The sequence below is a fragment of the Colobus angolensis genome, unplaced genomic scaffold (genome assembly GCF_000951035.1).
Source record: "Colobus angolensis palliatus isolate OR3802 unplaced genomic scaffold, Cang.pa_1.0 Scaffold344, whole genome shotgun sequence".
Lineage (NCBI taxonomy): Eukaryota > Metazoa > Chordata > Mammalia > Primates > Cercopithecidae > Colobus > Colobus angolensis.
The window spans coordinates 2,350,613-2,368,965 of NW_012116755.1; the positions used below are offsets into that span (position 1 = coordinate 2,350,613).

Sequence of the window (18,353 nt, forward strand, 5' to 3'; positions counted from 1 at the left end):
AAAAAAAAAGTATGTTAGAGAATACAAAAATAATGATTGGATAATAATAGGTTCCAAGCTAACTTTTCTAACAGGTACTTTTCTCTTTTGGAGAATTAGCAGCTCTCTCCCTTCCTTTATCTCCCAGGTCCCTGCACATACTCCATGCTTTCTGGCTTTCATGCCTTTGTCCGTATGTTTTCTCACCCTGGAGCAATGTTCCATCTCCTTATTGCATGTCTCCATGCTCTTCAGCCCTCAAGGACTCGCAAAAATGTCACCTCCTCAATGAAGCCCTCCTGGATTTTCCCCAGAGCTACAGACATGACTTCTTCCTTCCAATTCCTAGCACAACTCATAGCATTTTCCATTCATTGTTATTTGCAGCCATGACTTACCCACTGTACTTGAATGCAAGCTTCTTGAGGACATGGATCATGTCTTATACATTGTTTAAGCCAAATAAATGTATCAGGTACTCAAGGCACATTGAATAAGTGGGTTCGATGGGTGGCCCATGGCACCTGCAACAAGGCCTCACTGAGCAGCAAGGGAGAGATTTGCTGCAGTGCCGAGTCAACTGCCCATCCACTCCTGACAGACCACTGAGATGGTCCTCGCTCTCAGTATGTTCGGTCAAATGTGGGATTTTCCCCCCTATATTTTTCCCTCTTTCTCAGCGGCAAGAAGAAAATGAAAGCAAGCACTGAGACTTAGTAGGTGGGAGAATAAAATATTTGAGACGTATTCTGACAAAAATGAAAGAGAAATAGATGGCAAGGCTGTCTGGAGGTTCTAGATGTGGAGTCTAGGGAGGGGTAGGTCCTGTTTTTACTCTTTGGCTCTCTCCAAATTTTCTATGAGCCAGAAGCAGATGCATATTGTATAAAATGTAATATATTACATTCTATGATATACTATAATATATTACATTATATATACTATTTATGTGTTTATTTATTTTAGAGACAGGGTCTTGCTCTGTCACTCAGGCTGCAGTGCAGTGGTGCGATGTTAGCTCACTTCAGCCTTGAACTCCTGGGTTCAAGCGATTGTCCTGCCTCAGCCAGCTGAGTAGCTGGGACTACAGGGTAGGCAACCATGCCTGGCATATTTTAAAAATTTTGTAGAGACGGGTCTTTCTATGTTGCCCAGGCTGATCTCAAATTCCTGGCCTCAAGTGATGCTCCCGCCTCAGCCTCCCAAAGTGTTGGAATTACAGGCATGAGCCATCTTGCCTGGCTTGTATTTATATATTACCTTTTTTAGAAAAAAAAAAAAAAGACAAACCTTTATAGAAGGCTAGTGCACAATTTAGGTGCACAAATTGGCCATGGTGAATGTAACTACTAGGCTTGCTCTTTCTGCGGTAACTGGAGCAGGCTACAAGTTCCTCCTCTAGATGAGTTTTGTAAACAGGTGTGCTGAACGTTAGAGCACTGGGCTTCTTCTTTTTTTAAAATCTAAGTTATTTTTATGACAGCTCTTAAAATTTCACACACTAGGTAAGGTATTTAAATAGTTTGCAAAATCTAAATGAAAACATGAGTTGATTTTCCATTGGTCATCGTGGTTCAGTCTCCTTCCAGAAAATGTTTCGGTGCTGGTGAGCAGTGCAGTGTATGTCTTTCTCTATCTATTTTTTTAAAAAAAGATCACACAACATAAGCCTTCCTACATGTTGCATTTTAATCTTAGAGTCTTGGGGACCTCTTTTCAGCATGAGGACCATCCTTGTTTATTGGCTACATGTGGTTTATTGGATTGATGTGTCATAATATTACCAATTGCTGAATGTTTAAGCTGTTTTCCAATTTTTGTTCTGCTCCAACATATATCCCCACACCTGGACCCTTGTGTTCTTTTGTGAGAATACCAGTAGGGCAAATTCCAAGCAGACGTGCTGCAGAATCAGAGATGTTGTGCTTTGTAAATTGTGACAGATACGCGGCTTAACCCTCCAAAAAGATCACGTAAATGTATACTCCTCACAGCAGTGTGGAGGCCTTTTCTCCAAACTCTTACCAACATCATTACCAGCTATTGCTATTTCCAGTCTGAACCTTGCTATTACTCACTATAACCAAAGCCATTCTTTCTTCTTTTTGTGGCTTCTTTTTTTGGGAATTTTTCTCAGATATTACATGATTCATATTCAATCCTTTCATGCAAGGAAAAAGGAGGTGACATAAGCCCTGGGTATTAGAAATATATATAAAGTGTTTTCTCACTGATATCTCAAAAATCAACCTCCCTATTCCCCAAGGTGTAATAAAATTAAATTTGCTAAGTTGAGGTCTTCCCAACTCAACTGGGCATTTTTCATCTGGGGGAAAAAAAGAGGAGTAATTCTTAACTCCAAAGTAGCTGCTTTTCTGCTTGCTGGGTGAGTTCCTTATTTCAAAACAGAGGCTCACTGGGCTTCTTGATGGCACCTGGAGTCATGCCATGCAGGAAGCAATCACTCCACAGAGCTGAAGATGTCAGAACAGTTCAAAAATACTGCCTGGGGAAAGTTCTTAGGTCTTTGGCTTAGCAGGAAAGGGGCAGAATACAACCGTTCTGAAGAAAATGCATCTTTCATTCACCTGGGAAATATTTCAAAATAACTATAAAAAGAAGTTAGAAGCAGGTGAATTGCCCTACAGAGGGGAATGTTTTAATGAATTGGAGCACAGCCCCTGTCGGAATGCCATGTAGCTGATGCCTTCACCTGTCTGAAGAATGTTTAATGATGAAGGAAATGCTTGTAATCTGTTAGGTGAGAAAAAGAAAATAAAAGTTCAAAGTGTACGAATTCATAGAAACACGGCTGGGAGGGAAAACAACAGAAAGTTAAAAGTCGTTATTTAGGGGTAGAAAGATTATGGGTGATTTTAATTTTCTCCTCTTGGTTTTTGTGTATTTGCCAAACTTCCTACAAACGTATGTGTTACTTTTGTAACAAAAAAAGTCATAAAAGAAAAGCATGGTCTTTTTTCAGATAAATGCCAGCGTTTTCCTGGCCCCCAGAGGGCTGCAGTGAAATTCGGTGCATGCCCGGGTGGCTGGGTAAGGTCACGGCCGGAGGCTGGGCTACTCATTTTTATTTCAGACACAGTCCTGTTCCAGGCTTTCTTGTGTCGTAGGGTCAATTGCCAAAATATTTTTTCCTCTTCTTTTAAAAATGTATTGTGAGTCTTACTTGTATCTAATTTCAGGCTTACTGAAAAGTGAAGAGTTGTATAAAGAATGCTTATAAACCCTTCCCCCTAACTATTGTTTTCATTTTGTCCCACTGGCTTTATTGTTCTCCTTCTCTCTATATACATATGTTTTCATTAATTTTTTGCATTTTTTTGCATATTTTTTGAATCCTTTGAGAATATGTCAAAGACACTGTGCTCTTTTGCCCCTAAATACTTCAGGGGACAGTTCCTAAGAACAGGGGCATTCTCCTGTAAAACCACAACGCAGTCAGCAAAATCAGGAAGTTTAACACGGATCCAGCACTATCATCGAATTCACAGTGCCGATTGTAAGACCCTTAATTTCCCAGTAATGTCCTTTAGAATTATTTTTTCCCCACTCTAGGACCAAATCCAGGTTCTTGCATTGTATCTACTTGTCCTGTCTCTTTAGTCTCCTTCAACCTAAGATGGTTTCTCAGTTTTTCTTTGTGTCACTTGACCTTGATATTTGGCCGGTTACTTTGCAGAAAGTCCTTCATTTTGGGTTTTTCTGATGCTTCCTCATTCTTTGATTTAGGCTGACATTTTTTCCAGGAATAAAGATGCTGTGCCTTCCCTTCTCAACTGTTTAGGACAAATGTGACATTGGTTTGCTTCCACGCTGGTGGTATTGAGTTTGAAGACCAACCAGCTGGTTTTCAAATCCACACCATCAACGTGTAGTTACATGTCTCCAAGGAGTCCTGGCTGCTTTAGTGGAGAAAGGTGTTTAGACTCCAAGATCAGGGCACTAGGCGCTCATTATGTTGTGTATCATTGCTTTTAGGTCCTCTCAGCAGACAGAGCCAGGAAATATGTATGTGAAACACACATACATATACACACAAATTATCTATCTATCTGTCTGTCTGTCTATCTATTTATCTATCTATCTATCTATCCATCTATCTATCAATCATCTATCTAATTTAATCTTAAAAACATATGGGTATAAAGACACATGAACATGTATGTTCATTACAACACTATTCACAATAGCAAAGACATGGAATCAACCTAAGTGTTCATCAACGATAGACTGGAGAAGGAAAATGTGGTACATATACACCATGGAATACTACACAGCCATAAAAAAGAACAAGATCATGTCCTTTAACATGGATGGAACTGGAGGCCATTATCCTAAGTGAACTCACACAGGAACAGAAAACCAAATGTCACATGTTCTCATTTATAAGTGGGAGTTAAACGTTAAGTACATATAGACACAAAAAAGGGAACAACAGACACTGGGACCTCCTTGACGATGGAGGGAAGTAGGAGGGTAAGGATCAGAAAACTATCTACCAATCAGGTACTATGCTTATTAACCTGGGTGGCGAAATAATCTAAACACCAAGCCCCCATGAAGCACAATTTACCTATATAACAAACCTGCACATATACCCCTGAAGCTAAAATAAAAAGAAAAAACCCACACGATCAAACCAAAAAAAAAAAAAAAAAAACCCACATGGGTCCATAGTGGCTATAACAGCACAAGGCACTCCAGTGTACTTTTGAAAAGCTACCAGCAGAGAGGTTACCAGGAGGAAGTTCTGGCTGCCTTCCTCCTTAGGGCCTGCTGACAGCCAGAGACGACACTGAGAAGTGAAGAAAACCAGAATGTTTTCGTCGTACTTTGTTTTCCCTGCCTCACTTGAACAGCTTTACTGAGGTCCAATTACAATAAACCACAAATATTAAAATGCAGAATGTACGTTCTGACATACATACACCCCTGTGAAGCTCTCACACAACCCAGACAGTGAACATATTTATCCCCCATTGAGGTTTTCTTTGTACCCACCTGCCCTCCTGCCCTCCCACGCTCCACTTCTCTCTCTCTCTCTTTTTTTTTTTTTTTTTTTTTTTTTTTTTTTTTGAGACGGAGTCTTGCTGTGTCGCCCAGACTGGAGTGCAGTGGTACAATCTTGGCTCACTGCAACCTCTGCCTCCCAGGTTCAAGTGATCCTCCTGCCTCAGCCTCCTGAGTAGCTGAGATTACAGGCTCACACCACCACACCTGGCTAATTTTTTGTATTTTTGTAGAAATGGGGTTTCATCATGTTGGCCAGACTGGTCTCGAATTCCCGACCTCAGGTGATCTACCCACCTTGGCCTCCCAAAGTGCTGGGATTATAGGTGTGAGCCACCATGCCCAGCCACCTCCCCTTCTCTCTCTCTATTGCCAGGAAATCAGTGATTCTGCTTTCCATCATAATAGATTAGTTTGCATTATCTAGAGTTTTATACAAGTGAAATCATACAGTATGAACTCCCTTTGGTCTGGCTTCTTGGCATAATTGTTTGGAGACTTGTCCATGTTGCTGTGTGAATCAATCATTCATTCCCTATTCCATTGGATGGATATTTCAAAGTTAACTTATCCATTTACTACTTGATGGGCATTTAGGCTGTTAGCAGTTTTTGGCTACTACAGAGTAAAGCTGTAATGAACATTCACATACTGGTCTTTATGGGGACATATGCTTACAACTTTCTTGGGTGAATACTTAGGATGACTGGATCACATGGTGAGTCCATGAATAACGTCTTAAGAAACTGCCAGTTTTCCAAAGTGGTTTTACCACACATTATGCATTGGGAACCACTGTACTTTCAGAAAAGCAGGGTGGGGTCATGATGTTGTTATGGAAAGGAAGCCAACAGGTTAGGATTGGATTTATGAAAGAGATTATTTTTTTCGAGAACTTTGGGGTGTGACACTGGACATGTTTCTTTGAAATGTACTTGCTAAGAGTATAAAAGGAAATGCCCCAGCTCAGGCACAGACTCCGTCCTTGAAGGCAGTCAAGCTGTTATTTCTTCGGTTATACAGGGGTGGGCTTTAAAGAAATTCAAAACACATGAAAATGACAACTCGAGATTTATTGCAGTCAGTTCTGAGGCTCTGTGCACTAGGGAACTAGAACTCGTTTTCTTCAGTACACAAACCTAGGACTTCCTTTTCCTGCTGAAGTCAGGGTAAAGAGGAGGAAGGTGGGTTCTGGGGGGCACTGGGTCTCTTAGGGAGGGGGCCTCAACCCCAGCGGGCGCCAACCAGCCCTCATGTTCTTCGTGCCACCTGGTTACTCAAAGGCCCTTTTCCTGGGGAGTCCAGAGCCCAGGGCATTCTCAAAGCGACCACTGTCCTGTTAGCTTCGGTGAGTCCCTTAGCTGATAGAGCAGAGGAAGGGGAACCAGTCAGCGAAACAGGACGGGACAGAGAAGCTCAATCAAGGGAAGGGGAGCTAATGTAGAAAGGATGGGCTGGGAAAAATTTAACAGCCCCCCTGCCATTCCTCATGTGTGGATGTGAGATGCACGAATTATTGTCTAAGTAGAAAGAAAACAAATGCTAGAATCAGGTGACCCTCAGAGTCAAAGAAGTGAATGATAACTTCAAAGGAGAGGTTCTTGCATTTCTGTGTGGACGACTGAGATGATTCTGAAACCTAGAACACTATATAGACTCTAACTCCTGCTTGGCATATTTTTTTCAGAAGAACAAACAGATTTAAAATTTAATCTTCATCTTTTTGGCATTTGGTTGTTACTATACATTTACAAGCCAGTCCCCTTTTTGATGTTTGTTCCTTTTCCAGGAGCAGGCTTGCATCTGACTGACGCACCATGACACCCACAGACTTCACAGTGAGTACAGCCATGCTCCTCCGGCTCCTCAAAACATACGTTCATCTTCCCTTTTAAGGGGGTGTGGGAAGGATCCATTGTGGGGGAAGGATTTATCTGTGTGGTTTCCCAGGGTAAGATCTCTGCCTGGCAATGCCCATTACTGGGTAGGTTGCTGTCCAGCACAGAAGGTTTTGCAAATGCAAAGAGGTAGCTACGCTTTGGGGTATGTTGTGGAGACAGAGGAAAATGTGGTGTTATAAATAGCTAAGGGTTTTTAATGACCTTTAACTAGGGTGTGCTTAGTTCCATGTGCCTGTTCTAAAACTCAGACAAATGAGGTAAAGGGAGAATTCATGTAATTTGCTTTTAAAAAACCCATGGTGGGCACATTAGTTGTGTTTCCTGTATAACATTATGTAGACCTTATGAAAACACATAACAGTATATATTCCCCTGAAAGGTCAAGAGCTGAACAAAAATTAGTGAGTTAGGCTGGGCACGGTAGCTCATGCCTATAATCCTAGCACTTTGGGAGGCAGAGGTGGGCGGATCACCTGGCCGAGGCCAAGATTTCAAGACCAGCCTGCCCAACATGGCGAAACCCCATCTCTACTAAAAATACAAAAATAGCTGGGTGTGGTGGCATACGCATGTAATCCCAGCTACTTGGGAGGCTGAGGCACGATAGTCGCTTGAGCCTGGGAGGTGGAGGTTGCAATGAGCCAAGATCACGCCACTGCACTCCAGCCTGGGCAACAAAGTGAGACTCTGTCTTAAACAACAACAACAAAAAAATCGGTGAATCAAATCATAATCCAGAGAATCTTTTTTTCTTTTACAGCCAAATGTAGTTAAGTATAGAATCAAATTAATTTCCCATGCTTTTGTTAGATTCATAAATGCCTTACGAAATTACCTAAGGGCTTTAATTTTGCTTTTCTCAAAGGGAAAGCCTGGGTTTTACATGTAGATAATTGAAATCCAGACTTCCTAGCAGGTGGGCTAACAAACTGCCTCACAGTACATTGTGGGTTTCCATGATCTAAAGAGAGTGGTGGTTGAAACAGTTCATCAACTAAATTATTTATGATATGCTAATCATTCATTAGTATTACATATGTGTAGTTACCTAGTTGCACCTATATCCATAACAACAAAAAAGTAATTAATTTGGTCCTGGTGAAGTAACTATTCTTCTGACCAAAAGTAGATGCTTCAGTTTCTCCTGCATTAAATTCACCTTTCAATACCTGAGGCTGTGGAAACAGAAGTAGATGAAGGCAGCAGAGCCAGGGCTGCTTCTGAGATTGCCAGTCATTTGGTTTTATCATTTGGGATCTTGGATAATAGCCAAACTCTGAAAAGCAGCCCCAGATAAGAAGGAAACTGCACCTCAATAATGACCTTCTCTAATCAGAGGAGTCTGGCGCCATCTAAATGGGAAGAAGATAGGACCCCTGTGGCCCTGGATCCCACATTCCATGGAAAGTAGCCGTGGCACCCTGTGGCCACCTTTCTGAGGATGTGCTGGGCCAGTCACCCATGCAGGTGCCCCACATTCCTTCAGCGTCACAGTAAAGGCAGAGTCCTGTTTACAGATGAGGAGACGAAGACTGGGGAAGGTGGTTTGAGGGTTCAAGGTCTCATAGAGATTTGGAGGAAGAGCCCTTGAGGGGTGCTGCCGGCAGTCATAGCTTTGCCGGGTTGCTCCCTCAGGGTGAATGTCAAAGCACTGAAATCCAGGTCTGATTGTTGGGATTTAATACTTCCTTAAGTGTGGGGCCAAGGTGTCTGCCGGCGTCCCTGCTGATAACAAATTCATTGTTTCCCCACCTCCTTCCTTCTTGTGCCCTCTCTTATTCCATCGCTCCCATTCCCTTGTGCCCATTCTTGGTGCTAAGGCACAATGAAGCCTTGGCAAGCACAGTCCCTGCCCTTTCTCTGTCCATTCCCCAGAGAGGGGAATCTTGAGCCTGAGTCTGGCCAAAGGTTTCCAAAGAACACATGAGTCAGAGAAGGAGTCCCTGGAAAGCTCTGGGACCTTCTTCCTGCTCTGGGTGTTCACAACCAGGATGCCTGGGCTGCTGCTTCTGAGCCCAGGACTCCTGAGGGAAGAAGACATGTCTGTGTGTGAGCAACAGCCTGTGCGCTCAGAGGCTTGCCCGGGACACAGACAGGCAGGATGAGCCCCTTGCCCTGGTTGTGCACTGAGGTTTGTTTACATTTACTGGGGGATTTCCAGAGGATTTGATGTCTAAGAGTTGTGACACAGGGGGTATTATTCCAGGATTCCTCTTGTGGTCCTGACAAATTTTATATAAATCTAGATTTGGGGTGTAAAATTCAATTACTTAAAAAATATGCCTGGGGAGTCCCTAACCTAACTAACTTCATGCAAAAGCATGAGGTCCTTAATCCTCACCCAGCAGAAAAACTATGCCCCTGGGCTTCCAGCAGGACACAATATCCTTGTCTGGGATTCAGTCTTGGGAGTGTTGGCTGTGCCTACTCGCTGGGCCGTGGAGAAAGCTGGGTCACCCAGGTCCTGGGACTTCTGCATATTTCTCCCCTTCTGCCCCTTCTACAGTCTCCTCCAGGCCCCGCTCCAGATCGCCTTCCCTCGCTGGCCCAGGAATCCACCTCCTTCCAGCACCTTAGCCCAGGACTAACACAGCTAAGTGATGCTGGCCTTCCTACCTGCCCCCGCTCCCCACTCCCCGTCTCATTTTCTCCCCATGAACCAAAGCCGTCTCTTGTGCTTGTCCTTTTGCCAAGCATACCCTCTTTCCTCCCTTGCCTTCCTCTTTCTCCCTTGTCTGTCCTCCTCTTAACATGTCTTTAAAATCCATGCTGCTCCTCGCTACCTGGAGCTGCAGCAGGAGGAGAGCAGGCTTGCTGGACCGGAGAAGCAACTCCATGCAGCAAGACCCCTGGGCCCTCATCTGTGAGGCTGCTTGCAATTTGCTTCACAGCCTTGGGCTCAGGCTCATGTGTGAGAGAGTCTATTAAAACTATTTGACCAAAAAAAAAACCCAAAAACCAAAAAACACCAACTCACAAATAACAAACAAAAACTTCAAGAGCAAGTTTAGTACCTATTCATCTGTGGATTCACGGTCGGTACTTGCTCACCTGCATGGTTTTACTGGGTTTTACTGAGGTTCCTCCAAAAGGTCATCCTCCCAACCTCTTAAACCTGCTGTCACGTCCACTTTGGGGTCTCCATGCTCTTCACAGTCTTCCTTCTATCCTCAAGTACTTCTTTCCCTCAAAGTCCACTCAAACCTCACCTCCTACAGGATGACTGTCTTAGTGGGGCCATGATTGCAACTGGTTCCCGTGTCCAGCGTTGGGAGGATTCTCCTGGCATGTCTCTAAAATGTGTGTCACCTAGGAGGTCTGTCCTCTCAAGAGGCTGGGTTTCCAGATGAGGGCCAATGCCAGAAGAAACATCTCTAAGTGTAAACTGAAATGGATAAATCAGGCCTAGGGACTAATCCCATATAAAATAGGGAGATGAGTTTTCTGTAGTTCTTTGCAGTAGTGGGCCATTTCCAGCTGCCCTGGCCCGAAGAGCCACCTCCAGGATCCTGCTCCTGGGTCCCGCTCTTTGCAATAGGGTTTTCTCTTGGTCACATATTGGAGATGGAGTCAGGACTAGATGTCAGATTTTCCCAGTTGTCATCCAAGTTACCTTGGGTCCTCCTGCTATTTCCTGCCAGCCAAGGCCCAGATAGGACTAACATCTACTGTCCTTTATCAATCAACTCAGTGAGCCCTGATATCTAAGAAGCCCTCCACAAACACACACACAACGGGTTCTATATTCCAATAAGGTTTGAAAACATTGTTAAACAAAATTCAACTGATTCTGAAGGATTTCTCAGAGTCTTTACTGTGCTACTGTGTAATTAAAATAAAACAAGTTCTGGGCCAGTCGCCGTGACCAGCACTTTGGGAGGCCGAGGTGGGCAGATCACGGGGTCAGAAGTTCGAGACCAGCCTGATCAACATGGTGAAACCTCGTCTCTACTAAAAATACAAAAAATTAGCCGGGCGTGGTGGTGGGCACCTGTAGTCCCAGCTACTCAGAAGTCTGAGGCAGGAGAATGGCGTGAACCCGGGAGGCAGAGCTTGCAGTGAGCTAAGACCATGCCACTATACTCCAGCCTGGGTGACAGAGCGAGACTCCGTCTCAAAAAAAAAAAAAAAAAAAAATTAGCCAGGCATGGTGGCATGCACCTGTAATCCCAGCTAGTCAGGAGGCTGAGGCAGGAGAATCACTTGAACCTGGGAGGTGGAGGTTTCAGTGAGCCGAGATGGCGCCATGCACTCCAGCCTGGGCAGCAAGAGTGAAAATCCGTCTCAAAACAAACAAAGAAACAAATAAATAAAACAAGTTCTGTAGGACTTTTCAGATCCTTCAGTGTGCTCAGGAGTATTGTGAATTTCAAAGAAGAAATATGCAGCAGAGATGCTCAACTATTTTAACCATTAGTGTTCCACCCAAAACATGATTTGGGAAATGCTGGTCTGATCTACTAGAAATAGATGGATATTACAACGTATACAGATAGGGAGAGCCCAGCTAATAGAAGGTAGAGAATATTTTGTTATTTAAATATAAACATTTAAGTACATAAAATAATCTTTGTACTTATATATTTGTTAATATTAACTGTTCAAAACAAAATAAAAACTTACTGTGGATTTTGGGTGACTTCTAGTCCAAATGCATCCAGATGAATTGAACTACCGCATTTGCCTCAGGAGAAATAAAAGTAGAGATGAGATTTGGCAAGGAATGTCCCTCGAGGAAAGGGAGTGAGAGCTGGTAGTCCCTGGTGGAATTTGGGAGTCCTAATGGGAGCACTGGGAGGGAAACTGGTGGGAAGTGAGAGTGTTTGAGGATCTGTGGGCAGAGGTTTTGGAAGGAATGTAGCAGGCGTGGCAGGGACTCTCCCCTCCTCCTCCATGGGCAGTCCACGTCCTTCATTCCCTCCCACCCCAGGTTTGACTCAAGGGCTTACATCTCAGGGTCTCATTTCCAGCCCTCATTTCCTGTTTCCGTGGGAGGGGTTCTAGGATGGCTTCTGATTCAGGAACCCCAAAAAAGTGTAAGAAGTGTGTGTGCGTATGCGCGTATATGCGCGTATATATGTGTGCATGCATGAGCGTGTATATATGTGCGTGTGAGCATGAGTGTTGGCAGGTTTGTGTACATGAGAGCATGTGCAAGTGCATGTATTATGTGTATGCATGTACATGTGAGTGTGTGTGCTTGTTGGGGCCAGCTTCATGGCTGTGCAACCCACACAGTCACACAGGGGCCCTGTGCTTAGAAGGGCTGCTTGTTTGATTGAATGCTGGATGTGTTGAAATTCCTAAATTTTTGGACCGTGGGTCCTGCTAAATATAGAGCAGGTCATGGTGCTTGTGTGTGTACGTGGGGTTGAGAGTGTCTGTGTGTATATGTGTATGTGCATGTGTACGTGGGTGTATGCTGGTGCTCCTGGAGCTTTCAGGAAACTCAAGGGACTGGGATCCAGATGAGTTTAAGAGCCCTTGCTGACCTTTTTTTAGGGTCAGTGAAAAACTGAATAGACAGGAGAAGGACGATCACAGTCATACCCACAGTTTGATAAAACTGCCCATCAAGAGTGTAGAGGCACTCTTACCCTATCAGAGCACTTGGCATGCACACTATAAATGTTCATTCACTTGTCTGGTTGCTCTATGGGTAGGTAAGTTCCCTGAGAGTGAAGACACACATCTGACTTATTTACTACAGTTTCTTTGGTGCATAGCACAGTAGCCAACATACAGTACGTGCTTAATAAACATCTGTTGAATAAATAAATATGTGACAACCCAAGCAGATGTCCTCAGAATGCCTACATCCTAGGCCTCAGAATGCCTACGTGTCTTTGGCCTTACCATAGGTGTTTGAGGGTTGGAAGGGTCAAGAGGTCCATGCCTCTGCCATCAGACAGGACCTTCAAAATATTTTCCTTGACCTAATGCCATCTTGTGTCCCCTTGCAGAGCCCTATTCCTAACATGGCTGATGACTATGGCTCTGAATCCACCTCTTCCATGGAAGACTACGTCAACTTCAACTTCACTGACTTCTACTGTGAGAAAAACAATGTCAGGCAGTTTGCGAGCCATTTCCTCCCGCCCTTGTACTGGCTTGTGTTCATCGTGGGCACCTTGGGCAACAGTCTGGTCATCCTGGTCTACTGGTACTGCACAAGAGTGAAGACCATGACCGACATGTTCCTTTTGAATTTGGCAATTGCTGACCTCCTCTTTCTTGTCACTCTTCCCTTCTGGGCCATTGCCACTGCTGACCAGTGGAAATTCCAGACCTTCATGTGCAAGGTGGTCAACAGCATGTACAAGATGAACTTCTACAGCTGTGTGTTGCTGATCATGTGCATCAGCGTGGACAGGTACATCGCTATTGCCCAGGCCATGAGAGCACACACTTGGAGGGAGAAAAGGCTTCTGTACAGCAAAATGGTTTGCTTTACCATCTGGGTATTGGCAGCTGCGCTCTGCATCCCAGAAATCTTATACAGCCAAATCAAGGAGGAATCTGGCATTGCTGTCTGCACCATGGTTTACCCTAGCGACGAGAGCACCAAACTGAAGTCAGCTGTCTTGACCCTGAAGGTCATTCTGGGGTTCTTCCTCCCCTTTGTGGTCATGGCTTGCTGTTACACCATCATTATTCACACCCTGATACAAGCCAAGAAGTCGTCCAAGCACAAGGCCCTAAAAGTGACCATCACTGTCCTGACCGTCTTTGTCTTGTCTCAGTTTCCCTATAACTGCATTTTGTTGGTGCAGACCATTGACGCCTATGTCATGTTCATCTCCAGCTGTGCCGTTTCCACCAACATTGACATCTGCTTCCAGGTCACCCAGACCATCGCCTTCTTCCACAGTTGCCTGAACCCTGTTCTCTATGTTTTTGTGGGTGAGAGATTCCGTCGGGATCTTGTGAAAACCCTGAAGAACTTGGGTTGCATCAGCCAGGCCCAGTGGGTTTCATTTACAAGGAGAGAGGGAAGCTTGAAGCTGTCTTCTATGTTGCTGGAGACAACCTCAGGAGCACTCTCCCTCTGAGGGGTCTTCTCTGAGGTGCATGGTTCTTTTGGAAGAAATGAGAAATACAGAAACAGTTTCCCCACTGATGGGACCAGAGAGAGTGAAAGAGAAAAGAAAACTCAAAAAGGGATGAATCTGAACAATATGATTACTTGTAGTCAGAATTTGCCAAAGCAAATATTTCAAAATCGACTGACTAGTCAAGGAGGGTGTTGATTGGCTCTTGACTGTGATGCCTGCGATTCTCAAAGGAGGACTAAGGACCAGCACTGTGGAGCACCCTGGCTGTGCCACTCGCCGGAGCGTCAATGTCGCTGCCTCTGGAGGAGCCCTTGGATTTTCTCCATCCACTGTGAACTTCTGTGGCTTCAGTCCTCATGCTGCCTCTTCCAAAAGGGGACACAGAAGCATTGGCTGCTGCTACAGACTGCAAAAGCAGAAGGTTTCCTGAAAATGTCCATCTCTGGGAAATTTTCTACCCTGCTCTTGAGCCTGATAACCCATGCCAGGTCTTATAGATTCCTGATCTAGAACCTTTCCAGGCAATCTCACACCTAATTTCCTTGTGTTCTCCTTGTTCTGTTCTGGGCCAGTGAAGGTCCTTGTTCTGATTTTGAAACGATCTGCAGGTCTGGCCAGTGAACCCCTGGACAACTGGCCCCACCCACAAGATATCCAAAGTCTGTTGTCCTGCTGGAGGTTTTGACCTCGACAAGGATTCCACTTATTCCTTGGTATGGTGACAGTGTCCCTCCATGGCCTGAGCAGGGAGATTATAACAGCTGGGTTCGCAGGAGCCAGCCTTGGCCCTGTTGTAGGCTTGTTCTGTTGAGTAGCACTTGCTTTGGGTCCACCGTCTGCTCCCTAGAAAATGGGCTGGTTTTCTTGGCCTTCTTCTTCCTGAGGCCCACTTTATTCGGAGGAATAAAGTGAGCAGATACGGGCAGCAGCCAGGGAGGGCAAAGGGGTGAAGCACAGGCCTTGCTGGAGGGCTATTTACTTCCATGCTTCTTCTTCTCTTACTCTATAGTGGCAACATTTTAAAAGCTTTTAACTTAGAGATTAGGCTGAAAAAAATAATAGAATTCACCTTTGAATCTTTTGTGTCTTTCTTTTCACAATTTGGCAAAATGTATCACCTTTGAAAATATTTAGCATATTAGAAAAGTGCTTTTTAATGTGTATATGAAACATTAATTACTTGTTACTTTCTTTACTCTGTCTCAATATTTTAAGTGTGTGCAATTAAAGATCAAATAGATATATTAAGGGTGTGAAGGTTGGTCTGAAGGTAGTGAGTTATCTCAACTGATTGTTTAATCAGTTACAGATTGAACTCCTTGTTCTACTTTCCCTGCTTCTCTCTACTGCAACTGACTAGTCTTTAAAAAAAATGTGAAGAGTAAGCAGTGGGAATAAGGAAATGGAAATAAGATCTCCAAAACCTTAAAACCATCATGGCTGACAAGTTTTTATTTCTCCTCTGTCCAAACTTACTCCTCAGGCTTTTATGTGTTAGTCAAATGGAATTTCCAAGGAGGACTATTGGAACAGCACCATAAACCACCCCTGACTTTGCCACTTGCTCTAGAGGAAGCATCTAATTTCCCCAGTGCCTTGTGGATCGTTGTGGTTTCTGTTCCAACGCCATCCCTTCCCAAAGGGGACACAAAAGCACTGGACCCTGCCATTTCACCCTCTTTCTCCCTGCCCACTTCTAAAGCACAAGAGAGTGAGGAATAAAGTGAGCATACATGGGCAGCAGCCAGGGAGGGCAAAGGGGTGAAGTGCAGGCCTTGCTATCCCATTGACATGCTGCCCGTGAGGGGACAGTGGGTGGGAAGAAAGCATTGACCTGGGACCAGCAGATCAACATGGGCCTAGCACAGGCACTGCATCCATAGTAAAGGGGAGGATAACTTCTCCAAGGTCACTTATGGACAGAGCCATCCATTGACCATTTCCAAGAGGAGACCCAGATATTTGCCCTTATAGGAACTTGAGAGAATAAACAAGATTCAAGAGCCACTCCTAAATAACATTGTGCAGTTAGGTGCAAAGAACACAGCTGAGTTTGGCTTTTATTTTTAGATACTGCGGTTCTGACGCTCTGTCATGGGAGTCCCAGTGCTGCTGAGCCTCACACAGGACAGCCTCACTAAGACAATTATGGAGCCTCCCCAGGTGGGAGCCTGGACAAGTAGCTTTGCGTGGACCTGTTCTGGTACATGTCTTAAATGCCCACCCTCCTCATCACACACAAATGCCTTATGTGGAGTAGGAACAATATAATGAATTAATATCTTTATAAACATTTAAAATTAATCATTTCTCAAATATGTACTTCATGTGTCAGAGTTCAGCAGCTAGAAAACTTCTAGAAAATAAAGATTGCCAATCTTGAGCACTGGGACATTACATCCTTTGGGCAGTGATGTTGTCCTGCTATCTACGGGCATCCTGGGGGACTGGTGGTCAAGGAAGGAACTGACTAAACCAGGACCAGACACCAGTGTTTTTCCCAGTTTTGATGTTCAGGGCTTTGGCCTTGTGAGTTGCCCTGGTTGCTTCCTGAGAGAGCTGACACAGCTCCTGAGAGAGCTGAGTGGCTATAACCGCTTCCATTTGCTCATTGTCGTTGTTGCAGAGTCCTGAGCAAGGAAGGAAGCAGCCCACAGTGAGCTCCTTCCCTTTTGGTCCTGTGGACCTTCCCCCAGGCCATCGCCATTGCAGTATGGCCATTATGGGTGGCATCCTGGTTTTTGTGATGGTGTTGACTTGAATACAGAGCCAAGGCTGTCGTGAAGCATTCATGAGTCGACACCTTTGGACACCACCACAGTCTTTCTGCTTCATCGATGCGAAGCTGTCTCACACTTCCAGATGGTTCTTCTGTGTTTGCAATCTTTGAGTGGGTTTGCTTGGCTTTCCAGTTCTAAGTTGGCCTCACAAGAACTGGAGCTTCTTGTGGGGTCCAGAACAAAGCACAGCCGAAATCATCCCCCAGCACCAGCCTGGCTCCAGTGCCCACAGATCTCTGTCCCTCACTGAAGTTGGCCACTCCAACTTCACCGGAGGGTTCTTCTCCTATACACTAGTCAGCCTGTCTCAGTGTGAGGTCTGTTCAGGAGCTCCCCGTGACTTTGAAAAAAGAGAAGCAACCATGGGCTCCAGCACCTGCACCTTACATGTTTTAGATATTCAAAAAAAATCTTTCCCTCCAGTCAACGAGTAGTCACTGATTGTTTAGTCATTGTGTGTGGTTAGTAAGTACCACAGCCTTAGACTTCCCCTCCCAGCCAAAACACACCATAGTGCTTCTGCAATAAAGTCTCTCTCTTTCCCCATCTCATGTGCTCCTCCCTTCCAGTTGAGGTCCCTATCCAACATGCTCCTGGAACAATGAGCTAGTTCTCTAATCATTCCTACATTATTGGAACAGACAACCCAGACAGCAAATGACCCATTTAAAGCCTTTCTTTGACTTTTATATTATCAAAGCCTAAAAGTGACATGCAAATATGTGTCTTTCCAACAAGTGATTCCTTATGAGGTCCTCTCCATATATTTAATTGTATACACTCAATTGCAGCACCACAAGCTAAGCAAAAAATCTCTATGGTCATATGGAGATGCCTCAAGAAAGAACTTGTAGGGAGTGTGGTCGGCACAGGCCCTCTGGTTGCCAGTTCTTCAGGGCCTGCCTCCACTGCAGAGCCGCCCTGCCCAAGCCAGGTCTTCCCAGGGTCACCTGTCTCTGGTGCCTGTGAGACAGAGAATAGCATCATCTCAGTCCCATGGTGAAGTTCTGATGGGCAGAATCCACTCCAGGGCACTCTGCCAGCACACCCTCATGGTGCACTGGCACTGGAGGGAATCAGCAGGGCCTTGGCTGTCACATGTCACCATTTAGCATCTGCATGACATGGTCAGTGAGTGGGGTGCTGGCCAACCTTGTGCCTGTCGGTCTTTTTAGCCCCTGGTCCTTAGAACAAAGTCTGGCTTGGCAAATGCTGTTTGACTCTCCAAAGCCAGGGCTTTGTGGAGCCTTCAGGGCAGTTCGAGTTCTCTTTCTGCCCAATCATGCTTCTTCTCACATCCCTCCACAGGCATTGATTCCTAATAAACACCTTGCACCCCAAACTCCATCTCAATACCTCCTTCTAGAGAAGTTGTCCTGCAACAATTTTCTCACCAGGGGCTGCCAATTCCAAGAGCCCACCTAAGGCTGGATGGGTAAGAACACTGGGTATGCAGGAGATCCATAGCTTGGCTGGGTGCCAGTCACAGAACTCCTCTGAGAAGGCTGAGAGCATGGGTCCTGTCTCATTATAACCTAAGCATTCAGCAGATATGCTTGGGCACCAGCTGCATGCCAGGGGCCCCACGGTATATGAGACAGTCACAATCT

General features: G+C 44.9%; 2 protein-coding genes across 4 annotated transcripts in view; one reads left to right on the plus strand and one right to left on the minus strand.

Moving 5' to 3' along the window:
• Positions 1–15,211, plus strand: part of CCR9 (chemokine (C-C motif) receptor 9) — a 19,768-nt gene extending 4,557 nt beyond the window's left edge. The window contains exons 2-4 of one of the 3 annotated variants that reach the window (XM_011952664.1): positions 6,797–6,845; positions 9,415–9,500; positions 12,872–15,211. In XM_011952664.1, coding sequence (XP_011808054.1) covers positions 12,887–13,960 — 1,074 coding nt within the window. In that variant the 5' untranslated portion in view covers positions 6,797–6,845; positions 9,415–9,500; positions 12,872–12,886 and the 3' untranslated portion in view covers positions 13,961–15,211. The remainder of the gene's footprint in view (positions 1–6,796; positions 6,846–9,414; positions 9,501–12,871) is intronic. The other 2 variants (XM_011952663.1, XM_011952665.1) reach the window with 2 other exon arrangements.
• LZTFL1 (leucine zipper transcription factor-like 1) overlaps positions 1–18,353 on the minus strand; it is a 94,789-nt gene that overhangs the window by 66,790 nt on the left and 9,646 nt on the right. The gene's annotated exons all lie outside the window — the stretch shown is intronic.